This window comes from Alternaria dauci, chromosome 4, assembly GCF_042100115.1.
Source record: "Alternaria dauci strain A2016 chromosome 4, whole genome shotgun sequence".
Classification (NCBI taxonomy): domain Eukaryota; kingdom Fungi; phylum Ascomycota; class Dothideomycetes; order Pleosporales; family Pleosporaceae; genus Alternaria; species Alternaria dauci.
Genome location: NC_091275.1, coordinates 592933 through 618710, shown reverse-complemented (window position 1 = coordinate 618710; position 25778 = coordinate 592933). Strand labels below are relative to the sequence as shown.

At 53.3% G+C, this 25778-nt stretch overlaps 6 protein-coding genes across 6 annotated transcripts; 4 read left to right on the top strand and 2 right to left on the bottom strand.

Moving 5' to 3' along the window:
• Positions 1 to 628: 628 nt before the first annotated feature.
• Positions 629 to 2744, top strand: ACET3X_004801 (uncharacterized protein; the record flags this gene model as incomplete). The annotated part of the gene is made up of 6 exons (XM_069450936.1): positions 629 to 696; positions 742 to 840; positions 895 to 1626; positions 1677 to 2282; positions 2334 to 2406; positions 2457 to 2744. 6 exons carry the CDS (start codon positions 629 to 631, stop codon positions 2742 to 2744), a joined length of 1866 nt encoding a protein of 621 aa, XP_069306845.1.
• An 854-nt stretch (positions 2745 to 3598) lies between these two features.
• ACET3X_004800 (uncharacterized protein) lies at positions 3599 to 5920 on the top strand (the record flags this gene model as incomplete). Its single annotated transcript, XM_069450935.1, has 3 exons — positions 3599 to 3618; positions 3678 to 3907; positions 3963 to 5920. 3 exons carry the CDS (start codon positions 3599 to 3601, stop codon positions 5918 to 5920), a joined length of 2208 nt encoding a protein of 735 aa, XP_069306844.1.
• An 11913-nt stretch (positions 5921 to 17833) lies between these two features.
• Positions 17834 to 20188, top strand: ACET3X_004799 (uncharacterized protein; the record flags this gene model as incomplete). Its single annotated transcript, XM_069450934.1, has 2 exons — positions 17834 to 18234; positions 18283 to 20188. The coding sequence occupies 2 exons, from the start codon at positions 17834 to 17836 to the stop codon at positions 20186 to 20188; spliced, it is 2307 nt and encodes a 768-aa protein (XP_069306843.1).
• Positions 20189 to 20206: 18 nt separating this feature from the next.
• On the bottom strand, positions 20207 to 20600 carry ACET3X_004798 (uncharacterized protein; the record flags this gene model as incomplete). The annotated part of the gene is made up of 2 exons (XM_069450933.1): positions 20207 to 20386; positions 20568 to 20600. The coding sequence occupies 2 exons, from the start codon at positions 20598 to 20600 to the stop codon at positions 20207 to 20209; spliced, it is 213 nt and encodes a 70-aa protein (XP_069306842.1).
• Positions 20601 to 22239: 1639 nt separating this feature from the next.
• ACET3X_004797 (uncharacterized protein) lies at positions 22240 to 23570 on the bottom strand (the record flags this gene model as incomplete). The annotated part of the gene is made up of 2 exons (XM_069450932.1): positions 22240 to 23420; positions 23474 to 23570. The coding sequence occupies 2 exons, from the start codon at positions 23568 to 23570 to the stop codon at positions 22240 to 22242; spliced, it is 1278 nt and encodes a 425-aa protein (XP_069306841.1).
• A 223-nt stretch (positions 23571 to 23793) lies between these two features.
• On the top strand, positions 23794 to 25554 carry ACET3X_004796 (uncharacterized protein; the record flags this gene model as incomplete). The annotated part of the gene is made up of 3 exons (XM_069450931.1): positions 23794 to 23808; positions 23859 to 24704; positions 24757 to 25554. 3 exons carry the CDS (start codon positions 23794 to 23796, stop codon positions 25552 to 25554), a joined length of 1659 nt encoding a protein of 552 aa, XP_069306840.1.
• Between the last annotated feature and the right edge of the window lie 224 nt (positions 25555 to 25778).

The following is a 25778-nucleotide window of genomic DNA, read 5'->3' as shown; positions in this document are numbered from 1 at the left end:
GCACAGTAGTCTGGAAACTACTACAGGGTCGCATGAAAGGGCCATACCTACATTGAGTTTTCGCCACAGGCAGCGAGTGCATCAGGGTCTATTGTTGGTTGTTGAGTTCATGAGCTAGACGACCTCTCTGGAGTAGGTTCACGCCGTGTCGATCATGGCAGCATCACGGGCTCCCGAGACGAGTGACAGCCAAAGCTAACTGAGGTGTTCTGACAAGAAGATGCAGGGCAGACGAACGGACGAACGGACGAACTTTGCGTCCACCTTGGCACCGTATGCGAACTTAACGAGCCTAGTGTTTGGAGCAAAGCGAGGCTGTGGGTGCTAAAACCGTTGGAGAATCGAAGGCGTCATGTCATTAGGCCGAGCACAGTCTGCCGGCAGCTTAGCATTTGTGGCTGGATCATGGATGGACGTTGGGTGCTAGTCATGAGACCAAGGTTTCGTCTATCAGAAACGTAGCTGGAGTGTTAAGTTTAGGTCTGGGAACTGTGAGCACTAGTCGAAAGATGGGGGTCTCGCCTTCTCAGGGTGACATGTACACAAGACGGCATACCTGACCGAGACCGTTCTCAGGGTCTGGCGTTTGTAGGGAGCAAGTGGAGGTGGGACGTCGACGGGGTGGACCATGCTGCGTGCAGACGACGCGAAAGTGTTGACGCGCTGTCACGTGAGATCTGCAGCTAGCGTCTTTACGTAAGCAAACAGCGCGTTTGCCAAGTGAGAGACAGAGAGCAACAGCTATCCGACAACGACTCTCGACCGTCACCGCCGCATCTCTCCGTTGTCGCACCTCTCGGCCTTTGTCCACATCGTCTACTCCGCCGCGATCGCAAAAATGTAACGAGACGAGCTTCTTGGCAGGGCGTGAAGAGCACAGCTAACGTGGCGCAGGGAGGCGTTCAACGACATCTATCTCAATCTTTCGCGCAAGCCTGGCGCGGCTCGATTCTCAGACTCGGGCTTTGGCTGGAAGCCCGCAAACGGCGGCGAAACGTACACTTGCGACCAGTCACAGATCCAGCAAGCGCAGTGGAGCCGAGCCGCGCGCGGCTACGAAATCAAGATTCTGTCGCGCAACGACGGCGTCATACAACTCGATGGATTCAAGCACGAGGATTTCGACCGCGTCTCCAAAGTCTTCAAGTCGTGGTATGGCATCGGCCTCGACAACCGCGAGCATGCCCTGCGCGGCTGGAACTGGGGAAAGGCCGACTTTGGCAAGGCCGAACTCACCTTCAACGTCGCCAACCGCCCTGCCTTTGAAGTGCCATACACCGAAGTCTCAAACACAAATCTGGCAGGCAAGAACGAAGTGGCTGTCGATTTCTCACTGCCGGCCGAAGGCGACGCGGGCGCAAATGGAAACCTGGGAGGCGCCCGCTTCAGAGGCAAGAAGTCCGCAGGCGCTCGCGACCAGCTGGTCGAGATGCGCTTCTACATCCCCGGCACAGCCTCGAAGAAGGAGAAGACGGAGGACGGCGAAGATGTCTCTGGTGCCGAGGATGTCGAAGAGACAAATGCCGCCAACCTGTTCTACGAGACCCTGATGGAGAAGGCCGAGATTGGCGAAGTCGCTGGTGACACATTTGCTACCTTCTTGGATATCCTCCATCTCACGCCCAGGTACGCTGCCCGTATCTGCCATATCCTACGACACGCTAACACAACGACAGAGGTCGATTCGACATTGACATGTACGAAAGCTCGTTCCGGTTACGCGGTAAAACATACGACTACAAGATCCAGTTCGACTCGGTCAAGAAGTTCATGGTCTTGCCAAAACCCGACGACATGCACACGCTCATCACCGTTGGCCTCGACCCTCCCCTCCGTCAGGGTCAGACGCGGTACCCCTTCCTCGTTATGCAGTTCAAGCGCGATGAAGAGGTCAATCTCGATCTCAACATGAAGGGAGATCTGTTGGAGGACAAGTACAAGGACAAGCTGCAGTCGCACTACGAAGCCCCCATCGCTACAGTCGTTGCAGACATCTTCCGTGGTCTCAGTGGAAAGCGCATCACTAGACCGTCTCGTGACTTCATCAGCCATCACGAGCAGTCGGGCGTCAAGTGTTCGATCAAGGCCAACGAAGGTCACTTGTTCTGCCTTGACAAGGCTTTCATGTTCATTCCCAAGCCGGCAACCTACATCAGCATGGACAACATCGCCTCTGTAACCATGTCGCGTGTTGGTGGAGCTATGGCTGCAAGCCGTACGTTTGACATCACCTTCAGCATGAAGAACGGCCAGGCCGAGCATCAGTTCTCCAATATTAACCGGTAGGTTGACACCAATTTCAGGCCAGAGACGCTGAAACTGACAATACGCAGTGAGGAGCAACAACCGCTCGAGAATTTCTTCCGCGCCAAAGGCATCAAGACAAAGAACGAAATGGCAGACGATGTTAGTGATATCATATCTCTTGCGCAAGCTTGGCTGACATAGTGATACAGTCCGGAGCCATTCTGGCAGCTGCTCTCCAAGACGAAGATCTTGCCTCGAGCGACGATGGAGCACCAGCAAACCGCGGTAGTGCCGACGAGGATGACGAAAGTGTAGATGAAGACTTCCAAGCAGACTCGGAGTCGGAGGTTGGGGAGGAATTCGACTCCGACCATCAGAGCAGCGGTTCCGACAGCGACGCTGAAATGGAAGATGCGGAGAGTGACGGCGATGGCGACGGTGACGCCGCGGAGGCGGTACCAGAACGTCCCAAGAAGAAGCAGAAGGTGTCGCAATAGTGACAGGCCTTGCCATGGCCGTAAGCGGGCACGGGGGCGCGGGAGGACGGCGGTGAAGGGGGCGCCGCATCATGTTCCGATGCTTGCATGCTCATCGAAGATTGGGAAATGCGATGATGATGGACGTTCGTTGCGCTGCCGCTGTTAACGCTTCGAGCGCGTTATCGTCCATGCTCGCTGAGGGCGTGGAGGACGGTCCGATGTCTCTCATAGGTTATTGTGAAACTTGGCAGCAAGGCAGGAAGTGAAGTTCCGGTCGTGGAGACAGGGAAAAGCGCTCCTAATGCGTAGGTAGGCCAGGTAGTAGGGCCGACGTGCATCCCTAGCCGAACGCGCAGCGACCAGGAGAAAAGTTTAAATTCAGTGGCAAGTTAGCGTCCATAATCCGGCTAGTCTTCCCCCAGCCATGCTTGCAGCGTTCTACAAGTAGTGTCTGCAGTGCAACTCGGCGCTGGCTCGGCTGACTGCGGCGCTTGACGCGACCTGGCGTGGGCGCGGCGGGCCCAATGTTTAGTTCCTTACACTGAAGTCTGGCTTCTCACACACCAGCTAATTTGAGCAACACGGACGCGATTCAGATTTGTGCACTAGCCCAGGAGCAATCCTTTCGTCAATTTTCGTAACCTTGCTCATGGTGACGGTGGATCCGCAACTGGCGCGAACCCATGCTAGACCCCGCATCTAACCATCGAGTATCAAACGCTTTATCGCCCTCGACATACTGGTATAGATATAGGCCAGCTCTCTCCGACTCATGTGGATGCTTTTTCTTACCCACATCCCTCGGCACGAGGCTATGAGATCTTAAGCTTTTTATTTTTCGCAACAAGACCCACACGATAGAACCACTTGCAATGCGATCACGAACCGGATGGTACGTGGTGTTGTGCCTTTGCCTCTTCGTCGTCGCCTCCTACTGACCTTGCCCCATAGTCTCACTTGCCGTCAGCGGAAGCTGAAGTGTGATGAAAAGAAACCTGTGTGTGGGCAGTGCACCAAAGCCTCAAGAGAATGCATTCCCAGCTCAGGTATCGTCTTTCGCCACCAGCACAATGCCTCCATGAACGGAGAGGACTCGGGAGACGAGAACTCCCTCAAAGGCTTCTATGCGTACAAGAACACCTTCGACGATGATGCCATCTGGATGGACATTCCCAAGCATGGTAAGACCGTCAGAGGTTCGCACGTCACCCATGCAGCTCGGCTAATGCTTTGCAGTAACCTTCATTAACACCACCAACCCATATCTGGATCCTGGTACACCCGACTTTGACAACATGTCGACAGCCTCGATGGAGTCGCCAGGACCATTCGAAACTCGCTCTTTGCCTTCATGGCGTACTCACAGCAACTTCCCGTCAGTCACCAGCACTCCAGCGAGCATGGTGCCAGATCTGGCTCCGACAAGCGTTTCTTTCTGCTACACACCTGATCTCGAGGCGCTACCACCACTGATGCAGTCGCCACCAGCCTCGGTCGTAGGGACGCCTCTTTCGCCACCTCTTTCATTATGCAACCGACGCATACATCCCGTGATGGACTTTACTTCCTCGTCAGCCTCACCGCCAATAGATCCCCGTCTCAACTCACCATACGACTCCGGCGACCACGTGCACATGCACCGCTCTGTGTCAATAGCAAGTTCAAGACGCTCACCACCTCGCTCGGACAGCGGCATCTCCATTGTTCAAGACGATCACGAGATCGCCTTCCTGCTCCGATGGTTTTCAGAAGGTCCTGGTTACTGGATGGATCTGTACGACCTCGGCACTTACTTTGCGTCTTATGTTCCTGTGCAGGCGCGCGAGAACCCACTACTCAAGTACGCAGCTGTTGCTTGCGCAGCAAAGTCTCTTGCACGTGTTCAAGGCCGCAAGCCCGTCATGGGAGGCAGCGTAACGCGTCAAGCGCGCATGGAACAGTACCCCGAAGCATCAATGGTTGATTGGAAGCACAAAGCAGCAGTATATTACGACACAGCTGTATCACTGCTGCTTCATGCTCTCAAGATGGATGTTGCCTCCTCTCCCGACGAGTCAGAATGCGAGCTAAGAAACCCCCACTCGGCCTACGATGGACCAGCACCCAAGCGACGACGGACGTCAAGCAACACCTCGTTCTCATCCAACACCGACGAACTGCTAGCAGCATCCGCCATTCTTTGTGTTTACGAGTTCCTGGACACTTCCGTCACAGACTGGGCAAAGCATCTGAATGGTGCCAAGTCTTTGCTCGTGCTTTCACAAGAGCATGTGATGCCGCTACAACTACCAACACCCACATCTTCGGTACCATCCGCAAGCTTCAACTTTACCTCCAAGGCTCGGCGAGCAACCTTCTGGAACATCGCTAGACAAGATATGCTCGCAGCCTTCATCAACAAGACCAACACACGACTGGATACCGAGGACCTCTCATTGTGGAGAGAGGCTGGCCTCAAGATCGACGATCAAGGCTTCATCTTGCCCAGCAACACGACAGTATGTGGTTTCCAGGAAGACAGCGACATTGTGATGAGGGAAGACCTCATTTGCAATGCCCTTGTCTGGCTCATGGCCAAGCTAGTCAACTTCATGGCTGCAGGAGATGAAGTTTCCAATGAGGCGGGCATGACATGGGCAGGCGTCCCTCAGCGAACTCTGCTGGACTACTGGTTTAGTCTACGAAAGCAGTTCCAGGTTTGGCACGATGGCCTCCCGGTCACATTCAAACCTTCGGCCAGGGTACCATCGCAAGCATCCGGGCCGATGTCCAACAACGATAACGCGTCCATGTTCACCGAGGTCTGGTACTCGATACCCATGTGTGCCTCGACCATGCAGACATACCACATGTCACAAATTCTCTTGTTCATGAATAAGCCACACGAGTCCACGCAGGGGCGCAGCACTGTCGTCGCCCGGATGAACTCTTACCAATCGGTTCTGGTCACCTGCCAGAAGCACAGTCGCGAAATTGTTGGCATTTCGCTTGCTCGGTCAGACGAAGCGGTCCGGATTCACTCGGTACAACCCCTGTTTACTGCTGGCCAGTGCCTCAGTGATGCACGAGAACGCCAAGTCGTTTTACATCTTCTAAGAGATATCGAGTCCGATGTTGGTTGGGCCACGGACTACCGCGTGCGCCAGCTGTTTGAGCAGTGGCAAGGAGAAGAATCAGAGGGTCTGGTACCATGAGGCACTCCACTTGGAGGGTTCAACAGCCACACAAACTTTTGCCCCTTAGCAAGCCCGCCGCTAGGCTGCTGTCAGCCTCAGCCATGATGAGTCTAGGTACTACCGACAGCTTAGTCTAGGATTCAGAGGTCCCGTACAAGCCACTACTAGCGTGCGCCCGGCCCTTGTCCATAGTGCGGGAACTATCGGAAAACTAGAGCAACACGAACTGTCAATCCCGAATCCGACACAAGATGCAAGGTCTCATCGAGCGCAAACGCCGATGGTCGGACGGTCTGCTGCAATGCGACCGCACGGGCTGCAGCTTCAGATTGTGGAAGAGAGAGTATTGTAGAAGGATCAGATTAGCTGGAAAGATTAGGGCTGCAGTATTAGCCTGCATGCGGCATAGATAACAAATAAACATAGAAATCAAATAGAAGCTTATCGCGCTTTACAGAACAATTTTTTTTCTGCCAACTTACGAATGTGCATACGTGACCTGCTAATTTTCTCAGCCCACGCACGCTGCATCGTCACAACATGACAACATGACAACATGACTTCAAACATGGACTCCTTGACCGCTACGGCTTGATGCCGTCTTATCCGATCGGCTTCTGACCTACCCCATATCCACTTGAAAAACCAAGGCGTTCTAGATACTCTACTTGCAAACTAGGTCTGACTGTTCCTTCTGGAAGGGCGACTTTTGCGTCGCTAGCAAGTGCAACATGCACCGGTCGGCGTTTGACCAACGGGCAAACCAGCTGGAACCCCCACTTTTCCATCTTCGCCGCCAGTGCGGATCCGGTTCGCGACCGGATGGAAGTATCCATAGTGCCGCGCGAGACAACATTTGAGTGCCCTGCGTATATTGCCTTGCAATCACGGCCCAATCCGTGAGCTGGGATTAGCGATACATGATGCAGGCCCGATATTGCGTGGTATACCTTGGAAACAGGAGTGTCTGAGACACCCTGGGACGCAGCAGGCGGTTCGTTACTCGGGGACTTTTCCCCCGGGTGCAATGTGGCGGTGCTTCGGCGTTACGAAGATCATTATATCACAATCACCATACATGCAAGCGGGATTGCGCACGCTATGCAAAAGTTGTAGTCACAAGACCAGTGTAAATCATCGAGGTGTGTGTAGGAAATTCGCTGATCATTTCGGCCACGTTTTTGGTAAAAAGGAAGCTTGGCAAAAAGAAAAGAGAAACGTGGTTTAGAGTTTAGTCCTAGAGGCAACGCCTGGGACGGGAAGAAACGAGGTGCGTGCCTCGTAACGAGTCGGGATATTTCCATTGGGGTATCCTGGCTCGGTGTCTTGGCGGTCGCTTTGTGGAGGATGCTTGGTAGTTCGATGATGCACAATTGCTCTCCTACCTTGAAATATGCACGTGTTTGCTGGCGAAAGAGTCGGAAGCTGCCTTTGATGACATCATAATCATGCACCCTGAATCCTTCGTATGTAGAGTATGGCCGACGAGTGCTGTCCATGTCCAATTGGGCGTTTACAGCGTATGGACATTATGCATTGCTCCTACACCGCAACGCGCCGCGAATTACGCTAGAGGATATAGATGTTTGACCTGACCGGATGGTGGCTGCCTCAAAGGCTTGCAATCTGGGAGCTGCAGCGCGGTGCTTATGCACATGCAAGCAAGACACCGCTTCCACGTATGCACGATGGCGTAGCCCTTAGATGCTGGGATAAGCGAGCGATAGGATACAAGGGCTTCTCGAAGATTTCCTGCTGCAGGTTAGTGAGGCTTAACGGCGCCTAGCGTACACTACTGCAGGTTTTCATGCATTTCACTAGTGCGCGGATGAGCTGATGGTGTAGGGGCCATCGGATTCCCTCTTTGGGCGCCGTTCGTTGCGGCTCCGTGGTTTAGCCGTGTGCTGAGAGATGAGACGCAGGCCGCGTAAAGTAGGTGTGGGAAATTGTGGTCTGAGAATGACGTATGGATCTGCTCTAAGTAACCTGAGATGTTTGTTTATGGACATCTGGATAGCCGAAATAGTCCTTGTTACCCTTGTCCCAAGATATGTCTCAGCCGGAATGAGTCTTGCGTAAACTTCGCTCGAGTGTGTGACAGAAGTTTCAATTCGCTAGCGGAGCTCTAGTCCCAGCCAACGGAACAGTAGGTCAGAACGCTCACGCGCTATGTTACAGCGCTACTCTCCATCCTAATGCGCCGTGCGGCACAACGCACGAGTTAGTTTGCTGCATGGTAGGCTGGTAATGTGCATGCCCTCGTGGTTGGGCTCGGGCTAACATGTTATCGAGGACGTTTAGGCTCACACGTACTCCAGAATACAGACTATGCTTGCTGCCGATCCACCCCCGAGACCAGCAAGGACGGCATCTCGACTGCCTATACAGGCATTGCCGAAAGCCATGTGTTGTCTCGGTGTCCACGAGCACAGTCTGGAGGAAGGGGAGATGCATACGTGAGGCCAGAGGCAAAAGAGGCTGAAGTCGCGCAATGCGAGTGTGCGTGCTGAGCCGCTCATCTACGGCGACGCTCTCTGTGTGTCGCCCTTGCTTACTGCCGCAACAGTGGGCGGTGACAAAGGCCGATACGATGGACACCATAGCCGAACTCGCCGTTACCAGCCAACCCTCCACATCTCGCTTGGTGTTGAGAGAAACACGTTGTCGCGCTAAATGCAGGAGGTGCCGATCTAGCCGCCTGCCAATATCTCTTACATGTTCGTTTTCAGGCGTCAATCCTATCATGCGCAACGTGTTATCGCCGAACTCGTCAGAAATACACAGTCAAGACGGCGAAAGTTGGTGTCAGTCAGACATGGGTAAGCGATGTCATCGCCAACCGGTGATTTGATAGAGGGGAAGCTGATCTTGGGGTCGCGGGATAATACTTGGCGGGTCCCTGGAACCCAGTCAGCTGGATAGATCTATCCGGCGGAACGATTGAACCGGAGGCCCGTGCATACGTCACCCAATTTTCCGTCTTCCTGACATGTGCTTGGGGCCGGGGTGGAAGAGCGGAATGTCGCGGGCTTGAGACGTTTCGCCGTCGCTGCGGAATCAACCGTGGCGTGAGTATGCATGACACAAGACCGAACGTTGGGAAGGACAATCACCACCGTTGTGGGAAAAGCAGTCCCTTCTTCGGCGGCTTTCAGTGTACGCGAGGTAAGCTCACTGGTAACTACCTAGCGGTGCTTTGTCCTTACGCAATCGTGGGATGGCCCTGTGTGACGCGACGACACTATCTCTGGGTTGATCATGAGATAGCGACGCGTCTATGACGTCACCGGGAAGATCGTTGTACTTCCTCAGTCACATGTCTCATCGTCCCGCTGCGACATTGTAGTAACATAGCACTTGATCTTTGATTGGTAACCATGACTGCGTGGCTATTACGTCAGTCTTTAGAGCGCACGAGGCGCTGCGAGAGTGCACCTGGGCAGCGTTTTTAAAACTTCGGGACGCTGCCAGACCTCGGTCAACTCGTTCAGCCATGTTGGTGAACCTGACTCTATGGGCGCGCGCTGTGTCTTGAGACGGACATGAACGACTCTTACCTAGGTATGTTTGAGCAACTGAAGCTTTAGCGCCGACGGACAGGTAGCCGGTAGTTGTTTCGTGGCTTTACGAAGGATAGTAATGGTGAGATGGTGAAGGGAAATGGATTCTCAGCCCTACACTCATGAGAAGCGATAGCGATTCTGGAGCGAAGATCTAGTTCTTGACGCAAGGAGAGACCTAAGCGTTGCCCAAACGCTTCTAGCTTCAGACTATATCTGTCCCTGAGCCATCCCGCCAAGCCAGATGCTGGACGTCACCTCGACGTAGGAGTCGTTCAGACTGAACAGGAAAAGAAACAAGCTTCAATCCCGTGTTCAGTGCTATGTGCGCAGTAGTCCAGTAGGGTGCACATGAGTCGAGAGTGACTACCTAGGTATGCCCAGGTAGCGATAGAATGCGCACACCGTTTGTATGGAATCTTCCCGTCTTTCTTTCCGTGCTGTACATCTTGCAAAGCCCGATACATACCAACGAGCCTCAACATACTGTAGTCCCTGCCTGTGTAATACCAAATGGGGCTAGAGGCCGCCGCAAGCATCACGCATTGATCAACACCGTACCTCAGACTCAGGCCATCCCGCACGGGTATCGGCAATCTGGCAGCAAGAAGAGATTAGAAAATCGTACGTTGTATATCCAGGCACACTTGCCCACTAAGCTGGAAGAGCCCTTCCGCCGTAATCAACACTGCTTCTTTGGGCATGCATCGCTCCGCTTACGCATTGATCGGTGAAGAAATTTGTAGTCGCCACGATCCGCGATTCAGGTATAGCGTATCCCGTCCGTTGAGGAGCATGTGTACTGTTTGAGGAAAGCCTGGTTTTGATGATTGTAGCTGAAAGCATGTTTAGTATTTCGACCCTGGATACTTCTTATTCCTGAACGCGTAGTTCGAGACGAATGTGACGCAGTCGTCCCAAGGAAATGGCAGAGGGCTGGCCCACCTCTCTATCGTGGCTTGACCCCGCAATCAATCTCCATTCGACGCGCAGCAGAGTCTGCATTGAAGATGCTGCCTTCTAACGGGGAGTTATGGTACCACTTCCCCTCATTCGTTCCATGGTAAAGATTGTGTGGCAGTACCAACATTACTTTCGCAACCAGAACGCACAGACATTCATATCAACTACTGTATACCGTTAGCACAGTCGCATAGACAGAACAATGTTACAAATCGATCATTGTTACTACTATCATGTAAGAGGCTACGGCGGGTGCGGCACGGTGTCGATGCCGCAACGTGGAGCAACGGCAAGTGTCCGGCGTAGGCTTGCCGCTAGAACAGCTGTACAGAAGGGTACCCACATAGTAACCCGGCTGCATCAAGGCCACCTCATGTATCCCTAATCATTAATCCACATGGATTCTAAAATCTGTCGTTTCCAACCGCAGCCACATGCTCAGGCGTGACACTGACTCACAGCATCTTCAGCTCCGTCGATCACGCCACTGCTAGGATCTGCGTCTCTTCTGTAGAACTTCTGGCTGCAGAAGGGCGATCAGGGTCTTGCGGTTTGGCCACGCTAGCGGTAGCCGCATTGGAATGGCGCTGCACCTGGGGCTCGTTATCGGGTGATGGGAGCGTGTTCAAATGCTTGACTGAATGCTCCTGTTCCGCGGATGGCTCTCGCATAGCAGCTTCCATCGCCAGCGCTTCCTTCAAGGGTGTCAGCTTCGTTTGATCAGCCAGTCCTGTATCGTTTCGTGGAATATCCCCTTTTTGCATTGGGGCCTCACAAGCATCATCGCGACAAGCGCCTGGAGGCTGACTTGGGCTTTCTGTGCTTGCCGTCTTGGAACCCTCATGGCTGTTCGAGGTCAGCTGCAAGCCTAGCGAATCAGGCAGCAGTCCCTGTGTGCCGCCCTCAGGTGCATCCTGAGCTTTGCGAGAAATATTTTCCGTTGATCCGGTTTGTGGTAATTCGTATTCAAACAAGACGACCGGCTGCGGCTCCACACTACTCGTGTTTAATTGAGCTGCATTGCCTTGATCTTCTGCCTCACTGGTCACTTGCGTATCCATGTGGGGCTCATCATGGGGTTTGGTCGCGTCTTGCACCTGATCGGCGCACATCGCCGCTGTGATTGCTGTTTCTGGAACAGCGTCAATTCTTCGCTCCAGACCATCGTCTCTAATGCTCTCCACTCGGTCTAGAAATCCGTCAAATTGATGATGATCGCCATGTGTGGTTGTTGTTGACGAGACGAAGGTTGAGCTATTTGCCGTCTCTTCAACATCATCCCGCGCACCATCAAGCTGTAGTTGTTTCCCCTTTCGTGACTTATCCCGGCTCCATCTGCTTTTCAGACTTGTAGTTTGCGCTGGCTCTGCGCTCGAAGCTCCCTTGGCTCTGCGCGCGAGTCTGGCAGCACGAGCGTCTGTGGGAGCGAGCTCATTCTGGCTCAACTCATCTACTGCTACAGCATCTTCCGTCTCGGTGGTTGAGTTTCCTGCAGTCGCGAGACTTTTCAATTCCGCACATGATTTTGCTTTTTCGCTCTGTTTTGCAAGCTCGTCTTCGCTCAGCTCAACCCACTTGGCGCCCACTTTCCTCATACCGGTGAACCTAAGAAAGGTCAGGCCAGATCCGCTAGTATCCATGTACTCGGATCCTTCAGGTGGCGCATTCCTCCCCCGCACGTACGTTTCGCTCGGCCGATGAAACTGCTCACTGCTCCTGTAATCATCGTGAAATTGAACCGTATCAGAAAACTTTAGTCTTTTGCGTCCTGTTGATGCTGCTACACTGTGTGATCGTTTGGGCGATGGCCGGAGAGAGAGCGATATGCCTTGTTGTTCATGCGGTGCTGAATTGGATGTGTCGCCAGATCGCTGGGTAGTAGGGGAATGAGATCGTCGTCGCTTAGTTCCGGGCATCTGCTCTTTGTTGTCGTTGGTACTGTCTCCGTCGTTCGGGCCCTTGTCTTCAGCTTGTTTATCCTGCCCGTCTCTTGGTGATCCGGGCGCCTCAACAGTCATCAACCAGTTGTCAAACTCCATGTGGGCTCTCATGTGATTCTCTCGCGCGAAAGACTTGGTGATCGAATCGCGCTTGTTTTCCAGCGCAGCCCAATCAGTATCTGCAGCTCGTATCGCGTCGTAGAGGGAGCCAAATTGCTGACATGTGCTGCATCCTGCGTGTGGCGTATCAGGCAATGTTGTCGGTGTCAGTCCCGTTGCGGACACCACGGCGAGAACTCTAGCACATGATTTGCACTTTACAGACTCGTATTTGGCGGCCATTCAGTTGGTGTTTGACTGCGAACGTAATTGTGTTGACGAGGTGAGGGTGTTGGATCGAAAATTGGTGGACGTGGCTTTTCCGAAAGCGATGAGTAATGCGCCCCTGCACAATTATATGCGAATCATGTATGCAGAGGGGCACAGATGGGTGTGTATTCGGGTAGTGGGGATGGTCAATACAGGGTGATTGCGAATGATGGAGGGACAAAGACGCGACTGTGAAGCTGCCGCGACTCCAACGACAGTGCACCAGCTTATGACGCTCTTGTAAACATGTGTCGTATCCTATGAGTGGAAAAGTCGAACCACGAGATGTGAAAGAAAATGCATAGATGACAGGACTGAAGGCGTATGATTGAGTTGTTTCCTGGCAACAACCATATTGTTGTTGCCACACACCCTCGCTATCGATGATCCCTGCTCGGCAGTCCCCTTTCTCGCTTCCACAAACAGCACCTCTCACTCTCTTCCACACCGCTCCCCGCCAGCCATCCTCTTCGGGATGCTATTGCGCCAATGCATCGACTGAAAAAAAATTAGTCGTCTCTGAGCAGCGATCAGACGACGTAGGCTTCAAAACGCCGTGATGCGATAATGGCAATGACCCCCAACAAGCTCCACCGTACAACAGCGGCAATTACGTCATCGGAGACACTCGCAATCTCAACACGCACCACAGTTTCATCAACAACAAGACCCATATGGGAGCCCAAGCGCGAGAAATATGCCATGTCGCGCTGATGGGTGTATCCTGCGCTCAGTTGGGACGCGTCAAGATCATGACGTCATCTCAATATGACTGAGAGCTTACACGACAAGATCATAGCACGCAACGCACCATTTGCGAAACGCCGAACGACATCTCAGCAATATTACGATAATCAGAGAACCCTAACAGCCTCAACTGCACGTCTCGTCATAGTGCTGAATCTCAATCAACCCGAATTCGCCATGGCCACTACTCGCGGGTCATGTCCGATGTCCAATTTTTTCCGCGTTCGCTCTTGATATGCTCCTCTACCTCGTTCCACCGGGCCCGAAGTATGTTCGCTTGATCGGTAGATAAATTCCTACGCTGTAACATCATCTTCAGAGTAAAGTCTCTGCTGCTCTTCAGTCGATCTAAAGGAGTTTCATACAATATGCTCCGCCCATCTGGTTTGCCAAACCGGGTCTTACATTCGAGTGCATTGACGTGAGCACCATTCTGGAGGAGGGCTTTCGTGCAATTCGGCATGGCGAATCCTGCGCATTCGTGAAGAAGAGTACTGCCACTATCGGACCCGTCCTGTACGACTCGCCGCTTTCTCTCAGGCTTGGACGAATGGAAGACGTATTTGGTGAGGAGTTGCAAAAGAACATCATCGCTATTGTTGTCGTAAGAAGCGAAGAAGGCAAACACGCTCTTCCCTGGAAAAACCGAACGTTCTGTCCTGTCCCTCTCGTCGATATGGGCGCCTTGAGAGAGGAGAAAATCGAATACACCGAGGACACGTCCCTGCGCCGCCGCGAGTAGAGGAGTGTTTCCAGTCAAGGAGTGATGATTAATATTCGCGCTATGGGTGAACAGTGTCTGGAAGCACTGCAAAAGTTGAGGTTGCTCCGCGTTCGCTTTGTGCGATACGTGGAACAACGCAGTCGCTCGCGACGCGTTTTCTGTGTTGGCGCTCGCACCACAGTTCAACAGGGCATGGACAAGACTATGGTCTCCCTCTAATATTGCCAGCATCAGAGGGGTATAGCTGGACTTAGAGAGGTCAGTAGGCCTCAGTTTCTTTTGAACTGCAGTTTCAGCAGTACTCGTCAACCGCTCGATATCGCCACCCAGACTTTTGATTGCCGCGATCAAGGATGGCAAGGCCTCGGCTTCGTTTAATCCACGAAACATCCGTGCGGAATATCTTACTCTACAGCTCGTACGGAACACCTGGCTTGTGGCCAGCCTGTGAAAGACAGTCAACCCTTCTTCATCAGCGGAATTGATGTCTATACGGTCTCCTCGCTCAGCCATTATTTGCAAGAGGAATGGATCTCTATGAACTGCAGCCAGATCCACAGCAGAAAGACCGAGACATCCAGGCTCCGCAAAAGTGCATCCTTCGGCATCCGGGCCTCCAATGGCGTATAGATGGCGAATCCTGTCATCGTACATGTACGGATCACTGCCGTTTCGCAAAAGGGCGTCGGCGCCTGCTTCGAGCAAGGCTTTAGTTGCGTCATGGCTCGAGGTAGCAACTGCCCAATGAAGGGGAGTCCCAGCCGGTAACACGAACGGATAGTGGGGAAAAGGTAGCTCGACATTCGGGGGGATCGAAGCGTTGATATCAGCTCCAGCTTGAAGCATTCTTCTGACAGCTGTCTCACACATCTTTCCGTCGAAGGCAAAAACCCAGTGCAGACTCGTGATTCTGGACGCAGTACACTTGATTGTAGGATCGGCGCCTTTATCAAGCAATAGTTCGGCATGCTTCCAAGAGCCCCGGGCACACGCAATATATAGGGCGGTCTCTTCCTCCTCTGAGAACGCGTTCAGCGGGAGATCGCGATGCTCCTCGAGGCATTCCTTTAGCTCCTCGCAACTTCCGAAAGCGGCCAGCCTGTGGAGTATATTCTGATCCGTAACCTCAGTTACAGCTGGCGGAGTAAGTTCGTTCGGTGAGTAGGCCATATTACGGTAAAGCACGTTGTAGCCGCCGCGAGTGCAAAAGGACTCCAACATTCTGCTCATTCGTTCGGGATCGAGTTCATACAGATCAGCTCTTGCATGTACGGAACCAGTGTCCACCGCCACCTCCAACCATTCGGTAGCATCCTCGCGACTGATTGGCTCACCGAGTGTTTTGCAGAATCTGGATAGAAGATCACCAGCAATAATGCTATGGTAGACCTCTCGCTCAGTGGTACGTTCGACTTGATAAGCAACAGGGTCGTCTTCACAACCAATACTGTCACGTTGTCTCGCTGAGATCTCAAGGAACTTCCGGACAAGGTGGTTGCGGCTCGTATCTTCCGCAGGTATCTGCACCGCAAGACACAATCCTATGGTTAGTGCATCTCCTGGTGTGAGCGATTCGAGAGCCTTGGGGTTCTCTTGAGTCGTTCGGTAGAGACCGTTGAGCAGGGTCGCTGCTCGAGGCTGAATTTCCCATCTGTAGCTGTTGGAGATGAAGTTGTACAGGATATGTGGATCGTATCTTTTCACGGAATCTCGACTAGCGGATGTTAGTGCAGTCCTGTACAAGCCGCGTGCTACTTACAGGCCTACATGGTCTGGTGACGTCTCATGGATGAAGAAGCCATCTACTTGACAAGATCTTTGGGCCATGTCCTCTTCGAGTAAGCCACTCAGGGCAGTCTCTATCCTCTTAGTCACGGGCTCAGCATATTGATTGCGATGAGCCATAACGTGCGCTAATGCGAGCTCCTTCCTCGACTGACCTGGGGGATGCGGAGGCGCTTCACCCATGAGGAAGAGTACGCTCCAGACGAGCAACCCGAAGGAAAAACAGTCCCCTAAACGAGATGGCTTGAGTTCTGGTGGTTGCCAACCAGGTGTGCGACCAACAGCTTGGTCAGTTTCGTTAGCGGAGTAGCCGAAATCCGCTAATTTCGCAACAAATCCTGCCCCTGCGCGGAATAAAAGGACGTTCGCCGGCTTCAAATCGCCGTGCACAAACCGCGCTTCGTGGATGGCCACCAGTCCATTAGCGATGTCGCTACAGAATTGCACTTTCATCGGATCTGGGGGAGCAACATGCTGTTTCAAGGCGCTTGCCAGATCCTCATGTGCAAGTTCGAGCACCAGGAAAAAGGGGCGGTCCCATTCGTTTCCGAAAGCCCATGACAGCAATCTGACGATATTCGGATGATGTCGCAATACTGGGTGTGTCAGGGCCTGTATCTCGTTACGGATATAGCTCAAATCTCCCTTCATCTTCGGGTCCGCTAGATCCATAGGGCCGCCAGAGTTGGAATTTGTCTTTGGCCGCTTGACCGCCACAACTGATCCATCAGAAGTTTGCCGATCTAAGAATCCTACTTCCTGCTTGTAGACAACAAATTGACCACCCTCACCGATGTTGATGGGTAGGCCTATCAGCGAGACAGGACCAGCCAAGGTTTTGGGTCGCAGCTCTTCAAACAGGTACTCCAATGTCGTGCGTGCGGCAAGGGAACCGGGTGATTGGGGGTTGACAACGCTTGAACCCGATTTATCTCGATTGTCTCCGGAATACCCAACGGAGTTGCGTTCAGAGATGTAAGGTCTACTGTCGCTCGGGTTTACCGGATAGGATCTGCTTCGGCTTTCTTGCTCGGGTTCTGCCAGCCTGGTCGAATTGTCAACTGACTCTTGTCGCGCGGGCCCACTTCCCTTAACCCGTCTATCTGACCGTTCGTGTACCATATTCGGCGTTGAATTCTAAGCCCGTGAATTGGGGAATGGTATAGAAGGCCGCAGTCCAGCTGTACAAGAGACCACCAAGATCAACTCCGTTTCGTCTCGGCTAAGACGCTTCCAACTACGCGTTTATTCCATGCGAGAACTCGTGCACTGCACACGCATGGCTTTGCATGTGGCGAAGGAGGGGTAAAACGCCCATCTTCAGCCTTCTGTAGAGCGCCCTCCATTATATGCGTCATTTATCCAGCTCTGTGTTTATAGGCTCAAGGCATCGATGCGAGCTTATCATGCCCCAATGAGCGACTTACACGACCAAGTGGGTTCTGAGAAGCTGCGTTCGTCTTCACATAGTGGAAATTGCATCACATACTGCCTCAGCCTTGCGCCAAACGCCCCGTCGTTATGGCTGTCTTGACATGCCTTCTTGCCGACCCATTGCCCCTGCCGTAGGACAAGCGGGGAGATCATGACGATACAAGGATAATCAATTACTAGGAAGTGTGCTTTCGGGCCACTTTTCGCCAAGGTATACCATGTAACGCCCCAAATATCTAGACATCGGTCTCTCACCATCAATTTCATCAGCCCACCAAACACGACAACCGGTCGAAGCCCCATCCACTGTTCAGCATCCTCAAAAAGTAATCTTCTGAAATCTTGCTTATCGATTGACCTGTTGGGTCTATCTCCTCTGCTGACAGTATCGTTGCTACCTATCACCACCATGGATTCTGGTGCCACCGACAATGACTACGAAAGGCGTCTCAAACATCTAGTCGAGAAACCAGTGCCTCTAGTACGATATGCCGCTGTTCGAGCCGTGATCTTACATTGGGAGGACTCGGATAGATTGGAGGACTACGTGAGAGAAGCCGAGATGGTAGAGTCGTTCTTCAAGGAGGGACTCAAATTCGACACGCAGGTCTGGGCTATTCCTAGTAATCATAGTCAGATCGAGATGCGTAAATTCGTCATGGATCAGCAAGCATTACTCGTACGCCGAATGGCTTTGCTTGACGCACCTTGCCTGCTGATCATCCATTACGGTGGCCATGGGGATAAGGATGACGACATCCACTACACTGGGCCTGGGGGCCCTCAACAACGAAGGGCAGTATGGCGAGCGTAATTACAACCTCACCCTTTAAGGTTTTGTTATCTGACAACAGACAGCCAACGCGAAGGTGGACCATCCGTAAGATGGTACGAGGTACAACAACTCTTCATTGACGTTCCATTCGATGTACTCCTCCTCTTAGACTGTTGTCATGCTGCGCAAGCGGGGAGAGACACTGGGGACGAAGCACTTGACAAGCCACCCAGTGGAGTGGAGCTACTTGCGGCTGCAGGCGACAAGGCTGAAACACCTCATCCAGGAGACCTCTCTTTCACAAACGGAATGATCAAGCTTATGAAAGAGTGGATCAAGGAGAAGAAGCAAGTGAAAATATCGGAGCTACATGCTGCTCTGGTCCACCGAAAGGCCGATTTATATACCACCCCCTTCCACGTGCATCTTCGCGCCGGTCCTTCAGAGCGAAGTGTTGTCCTTGAGAAACTTCCGGAACCAGGAGAACAAACAGAGAGCATGGTGGCTTGGAGGGCAGCTGTGAGCGTTACTATTGGCATGCGGGAACCTTTGACTCACGCTATCCTAAAGAACATCGGCCGGTGGCTCTTCGACGAAGCACCAAATGAACTTGTCGCAGGATTGAAGGTTGAGAGAGTACTGACTCAAACTGCAAACATCAACGACTTTATTGGAAACTCGCTTCCAATGAAATCTGGCGCCGTTGCGCAATATGTGGACATTCCGGTATTGAAGCAGATCAGCGAGGTTTGGAACTCACTGGAACAGCACGTAACCCGTTACAAGTCACGGCTTGATACATCAGCATTCGCAGAACTCGAAGATCGAAAACGGCAATTTGACGATGACCTGATCAAGACAATGAATGCTTGCAACATGGAAATCACACAACTCCTGCAAAAGGTAGTGATGTTCTCTGATGCATCTTCAAACCCCGCTATGATCGATCGAGTACTCGATGATCCTGCATCGGAGCTATTCGAATTGAAGAGCCACTTGGTTCTACGTAAAATCATCTGTCGGCAACAAGAACCCGAGCTCAAGGGGAAGGTTGCTGCAACCAGGTCCGTTACACGGGTAGCTCCAGATCGAGTAATGGAAGAGTACAAAAAGTATGATGAACACCGGAGCCCTGGAGATATCAAAGATATGAAGGCACGCATAGCCCTTCTCGCAAACCTCTTGGAAGTGGAGAAGCCAGAGTCGTTTCGATGTCTTCAACTCCATGACTGGAAGCATGAGGAACATGATCGTCGGTTCGTGTATCACTTTCTCATACCCAACGACTACAAGAAGAAGTCCATCACCTTGTACGACGCAGTGATGAATCTCAACCGCCACTTGCGACCTACCCTCGAAGAGCGCCTGACTATGGCCTACGACATCGCAAAAGCAGTCGAACAATGGCATCGCGTCGACTGGGTACACCAGTCCATCTCGTCTCACAACATTGTGTTCCTGAAGCCTGTCTCGGGAGACACGAGCGACAGATGGGCTTTCGACTCGCCGTATCTGCACGGCTTCGACTTTGCGCGTCCCAATGCGAAAGCGTCGGTCGGCCGGTACGTGGAGAATATCGAGCTTGATATATATCGGCATCCAGACCGACAGGGCGAGGTGCGAGACGGTCACAAGAAGGAACACGATCTGTACTCGTTGGGTGTTGTGCTGCTGGAAATCGGACTCTGGAAATCTTGTCGCGATACGATTGAGAAACGGGCCAAGCATCAGCAGAAAGGGTACCACAAGCATGCCACGGTGAAAGACAGGCATGAGCAAGTGGCACAGGAAGATATGGTCAAGTGGCTGAAAGATACGGCACGAGAGAGTCTGGCACACTATGTTGGCTCAGATTACAGAGATGCAGTGCTGACCTGTCTCGAATCGGATTTTGGCGTCACGCAAGACGACGAACGGAAAAGCAAGCTTCTTGATGCAATGGACAGAACGGTATTGCGGAAGCTTGAACGGAGGAGACCCAATGCCTAGAAATACGCTTGTTTTTATTTACGCATGATCCAATTCCGCTTCCTCAAACTGCTTTCCGTTGTCGACGGAGCTGCCGTCAGATCCTTCAAGCGTGTACCTCGGGCCTGACAACTTTTCGGTAACCTTGTACGGTCCGCGGAGTCCTTGGGCACTGGTAGCCTTGATTCGGACCTGGTCGCCTGGTGCAAATTTGGCTTGCTGGGGGACAGTCAGTAAAAGGGAATTATTTACCAATTAGTGGATGTAGAGAATGCAAGAAAGGGGTTGGCAGAACATATGTCTTCTTAACTGGTCTCCCCTCTCCGTCTTTCAGAGGCCCATTGTGTCGCGATGACTACAGCGTTAGCGAGTCTCAGCGGTAATACGCCGTGCAACTCACCACGGGTACATCTTTGTCGTTTGGGTCATCCATGGCAAAGGGAAGCTGAGTTGTTTGTAATTACAGTAGAAGTAGTGTAGCGTAGGCTGTGCATTCTAGGGCCTAGGCAACTCTGATATAGCCCGGCAGAGTCATCCTTGTCGCCACGGCAGGTGAACCCTGTGCCTCTCTAGAATCAGCCTTTGGTATATATATTCGTGTCGTGTAGAAATTCAATTGGACGCCTTGCATGCAGGTAGGTGGTGAATGTCAGCCTGTACACGATAAGAACGACAGAGGCATGCTGTGCATCCCGGCAGTGTAATCATTGGATATCCAACGTCTGCAGGCATCCATCGACCCGGACTAAAAGGCCACAAAGGCGGGCAGAGCTGCATTTCGCTTGTTGTATGATCTACCATTAGGATTGGTTCGTCGCAATATCCAAACAAGTTGCTGCTCATTCTCCAAGCGCCATGTCAACACTTCCCACCCACAAGGGCCAGTTTTCTTGTGAGTTAACAAGCCAGCTATGCAGCCGAAATTAGTCTAAGACATTAGTTTCGAAACAGTCGATGACGTTCCGAACGGGTATCCCAAGTTCGCTGCGCTTCTGGACATGCACCCTGCATTACAAAACTTCCGACGCTTTACTAGGACAAGGCTACGCTTGCTGCTACTCAAGCAAGATGGCATTGCAGAGCTAGAGACGAGACTCTGCTCTATCGATGAGCAAGAGCCTCGAAAGCTTTTTCTAGGGTGCGCGAGGCAAGACGAGAATGCCGAACGACTTGATGTGTTGAAGAGACTGCAGGTTTCGTTGTCCGAATATGGTGAGAAGATGTAACGGACCTGTGTAATCTGCACAGGAACGTCATGTTTATTCTTGTATCAGCCAGCTCTTTCAATCGACAAACGTCAAAACTGACAAGAGAAAACAGACACAATGATGCGCGACTACCACCACGCAATGCGCCTCCCCACCGCCTCAGCCCGCGACCTATCCAGCGTAGAGAACTGGCTCAACGGTCCCGGCAACATTGCTCGAGCAGAGCGAGAATTTCTCTCTCACACACACGACCTAGCCAATCTAACCGGCGCCCTAGACAGCGCAGCAACGTCAATGGAGTCCTTGATCGAACGAGCAGCATTCAGACTGGCACGTCCCATTCGCAAACTAACGTTTCTTCCTGAGGCGCTCAAACCAGGGCGTGCCGATCTAACGCAAGAGCCCAGCATCTTCTTCGCGGGCCCGCGTCTGCGGTCGTTTAGTCGGGCAGTGACGGCGTGGGTTGCGGGCGGGATACTGCTGGCGCCTGTCATTGTGTTGTTTTGCATTCAGGATGCGTTGTGGCGGCTTGTTACGATTACGGTGGCTGTATTGTTCTTTCTTTCGGCGCTGTCGACGTGAACAAAGGCGAGGACGATCGAGACGTTTACTGCTGGGGCGAGGTACGTGTTGCGCCGTGGAGTGTCTTTTTTTTATCAAGGAGTATGGACTGCTGACCATTTGTTGGGACGGGTTCTAGCTATGCTGCTGTGTTGGTGGTGTTTACTTCGGCAAGTAACGCCTTGAGGCCTGAGAGTAGTTGTAGACTCATGGATTCCGCATAGGTGTACACGATAGGTACAGAAGTAGAGAAGATCAAACGTCAGTGATGGGATGAGACAGGATTCAATGTCAGCCTCGTATTCAGCTTTCTTCTACCGACTCTGTATCTTCAGGCTTCTCGGCTGGTTCTTTGTTTCCAACCCTTTCCATACGCCTCCATAGAGCCAGGAAGCCACCTCCGACAACTTGGTGACCGACCTTTGGTCTGCACACCATGACCCATTTGTCGTCTTCCTTGTTGAGCTCTTCTCCCAGCTCAGTATCGCGTGCTATTTGGCCAGACTCGGAATCCGTGCTCTCGTCGGCCGGAGGTTCGGAAGGTTGCTTCGTATGAGCATCCTGTTTGGGTGCTCTCGGTTTGACGGCGCGGACGTCCCACTCGCGAATTGTGCCTGCGCCGAGCTCAACGACCTGGTCGAGCAGATAGGGCAGTTTATGTCTGCGAATCGTCTCGACACATTCGGCAATCTGGGTGATGCTCGGGTTGAAGACGGCGAGCAAACCATTGACGTGCAAGGCGGGAGCGACATTGGCCAGGTGACTAGTGGCGTTGGGCAGGTCCAAGAAGACATGGCTCAGGAATGGCTCTTCCGTCTTCCTCGACGCTCGTTGTTTGGCTATCCACTCGGATACGTCTCCGACGTGGAAGTCGACGTTGGCAGCGTACATGCCATGGCGGAAGCCTTGGACAATCTTCTGTGCGTGCTTGGAATGCTTGCTGGAGATGTCCAGCGTGTGTACGAGGGCGCGACGGCCCTGTTTCCATGACTCGAGGCCTGCCTCTTGCAGGTCTGCTAGCGACTCGCCGAGATATACCGCATCTTCGGGTTCTTCTTCGCCGGTAGCGTACGTCGGTGTCCTCGGGACGGGCGGGTTGGCGGCGTGTATGGCGCGCGAGAGATGCAGCGTCAGGGCCCCGTGACCTGTGCCAGCTTCGAGTATCTCAAACGGTGGCTCGGTGCTTGGGCTTGGCGAGGGAGTGTCGACGTGGATGTCGAGCAGGGACACGATGAGATTCGTGTCTGAAGGGTAGATTGGCGTAACCAGGCGTGGAGTCAGTCTGACGTACTCGGCCAGCGTAGGCTCGTGGACGCGGAACGGGGCGCCCTTGTGGGAGTTGACCATTTGCCGCGGCTCTTTGCCTATGACATCCTGGTGCTTGATGACGCCCCGGTGTGTGCCCGTCGACTTGGACGCCTGCAGCTTCACGAGGCGGCCATCGTGTGTCTCTTTGCTCTCGCGCAGGAGCACAACATCGCCTTCTATGCGCCTGTGAGCGGAGTCGGGGCGGTGGTGGAGGAAGCAGAGGTCTTGCCTTGGAACGCGCGACACAGGCAGGAGCTACTCGTAAAGGGTCGCGCACGCGGGTCCAGTGCAGCACGGCGTAGCTGGCCGAGCGAGGAAAAGCGCATGGCGTTGTAGAGGCAAAAGACGTGGGATGCGGAGGTGACGCCTTCTCCGCACCCCAGCCAAGCAACACACTACTGTATGGACCTCGCAACACGCCTGACGCCATTTCACCAGCAAAACGCCCCCATGCCATGGACTTGAGCTCGCGCTGCCGTGACACTCACACATCCTGAACCCGCCCCTTGGCTCTATGCGCCACCACTCACGCCCCCGAGAGCCTCGACCATGACGCGCCGCATCGTGAGCACACCGTCGCCATTCTCCCCCTCGGCACTGACAGTCGTCGACAGGTCCGGACGGGCATACAGCTCATCGCCCTGAGCATCGTCGTCTCCGTCACCATATTCTTCCTCGATAACCGCTACCGGGTCCTCCCGCACTCTGTCCACAGTCACATGCCACTGCACCACGACGGCCTCATCATCACCGACATGACCGTGCAGACATGCTCGACCATCAACCCCCTCTCCAAGTGCATGCTCGACCAGAAGAAGTGGCACCGCATCGAGAAGGACCTCTACCTCGGCTCGGGATGGGTGTCCAAGGCCTACGTCCACGTCAAGCGCAAGCGCGAGGAGGAGCTCAAGACCGAAGACAAGGTCATCGTCGACGTCCGCACAGGCAAGCTCGACCCCTCTGTGGGTGAGAAGACGCAGGCCTCGGAGAAATGGGAGTCGCGCCCCGCCGGCATCTGGATCAAGCGCTCCCTGAAGCGTCACGCGAGCGACTCCAAAAAGGCCGTAACGGCCGTCGACATTTTGTTTGGCGCCGATGCGGTGGAGCCGCGTCCTGGCTGGGAACTCGTCAAGAACGGCGCCTTGCATCTCGAGACGGGCAAAGCGAGCACCGAACCTCGCCTCAGCATACGGAGAGGCCCCGCAGCCAAGGTCGAGAAGCCTGTGCCCAAAATCAGAAAGGATGGCAAGTTCAAGATTATGCAGATATCCGACCTGCACCTCAGCACCGGCCTGGGCCACTGCAGAGACCCGGAGCCCAAGGACCACAACGGCGGACACTGCGATGCCGACCCCAGGACCATGGAGTTTGTCGAGAGAGTGCTCGACGACGAAAAGCCAGACTTTGTCGTCTTGTCTGGCGACCAGGTCAACGGCGACACCGCACCTGATGTCCAAAGTGTACGACGCCTCCTGTTTCCAGAGCGACACGGTAGCTAACAACCACCTCCAGGCCCTGTTCAAGATAGTCGACCCCCTCGCAGAGCGCAAGATCCCATACGCGGCCATCTTCGGCAACCACGACGACGAAGGCACACTATCCCGCCACGCCCAAATGGACCTCTACGACTCGCTCCCCTACTCCGTCAGCGAGCCCGGCCCCAACACCATAGATGGCGTCGGAAACTACTTTGTCGAGATCCAAGCCCACAGCACCAAACACTCAGCCCTGACCCTGTACTTTCTCGACACACACTCGTACTCGCCAGACGAGACCCACTACCGCGGCTACGACTGGCTCAAGCCAAACCAAATCGACTGGTTCAAGACCACCGCCGAGGGCTTAAAGGAAGCGCATAGCCACTACACCCACAAGCATCTCAACATGGCCTTTATCCACATCCCCCTTCCCGAATACGGCGACCCTGAAAACGAGCGCGTAGGAAACTGGACCGAGCCCATCACCGCCCCGGCTTTCAATACCCACTTCAAAGACGCCCTGGTCGAATACGACATCAGCGCCGTCTCGTGTGGCCACGACCACGTCAACGACTACTGTGCGCTGGCCAAGAATCGAGACACGGGCGATCCGGAACTGTGGATGTGCTATGCCGGTGGCAGTGGCTTTGGTGGCTATGGCGGTTACAACAATTATCACCGCCGCTTACGCGTTTTTGAAATCGATACGAATCAGGCGCGCATCGTTACGTGGAAGCGCTTGGAATATGGTGACACGGGCAAGAGACTTGATACCCAGATTATTGTTGATTCGGGAAGAGTCATAGCGAAACAGAGCGCGAATGAGGCGTGAAGACATAACATACATGTCTGGTTTGGAGAAACAATCGCACGTCAAGGCGTCTGGGAGTTATCATCATGGGCGTTGAAGGAAAGTCACCGCTTTGGGAGATGTTGTTGTTGTTGTTGGAATATGTGTTCGACTTTGTGCTATGCGACGTGGGAATATCAGCTCTGAAATTAGCAAAACGCAAAACTCGACTTGGACGTCTTTTTGGCTGCAGCCTCTGCGCGAAC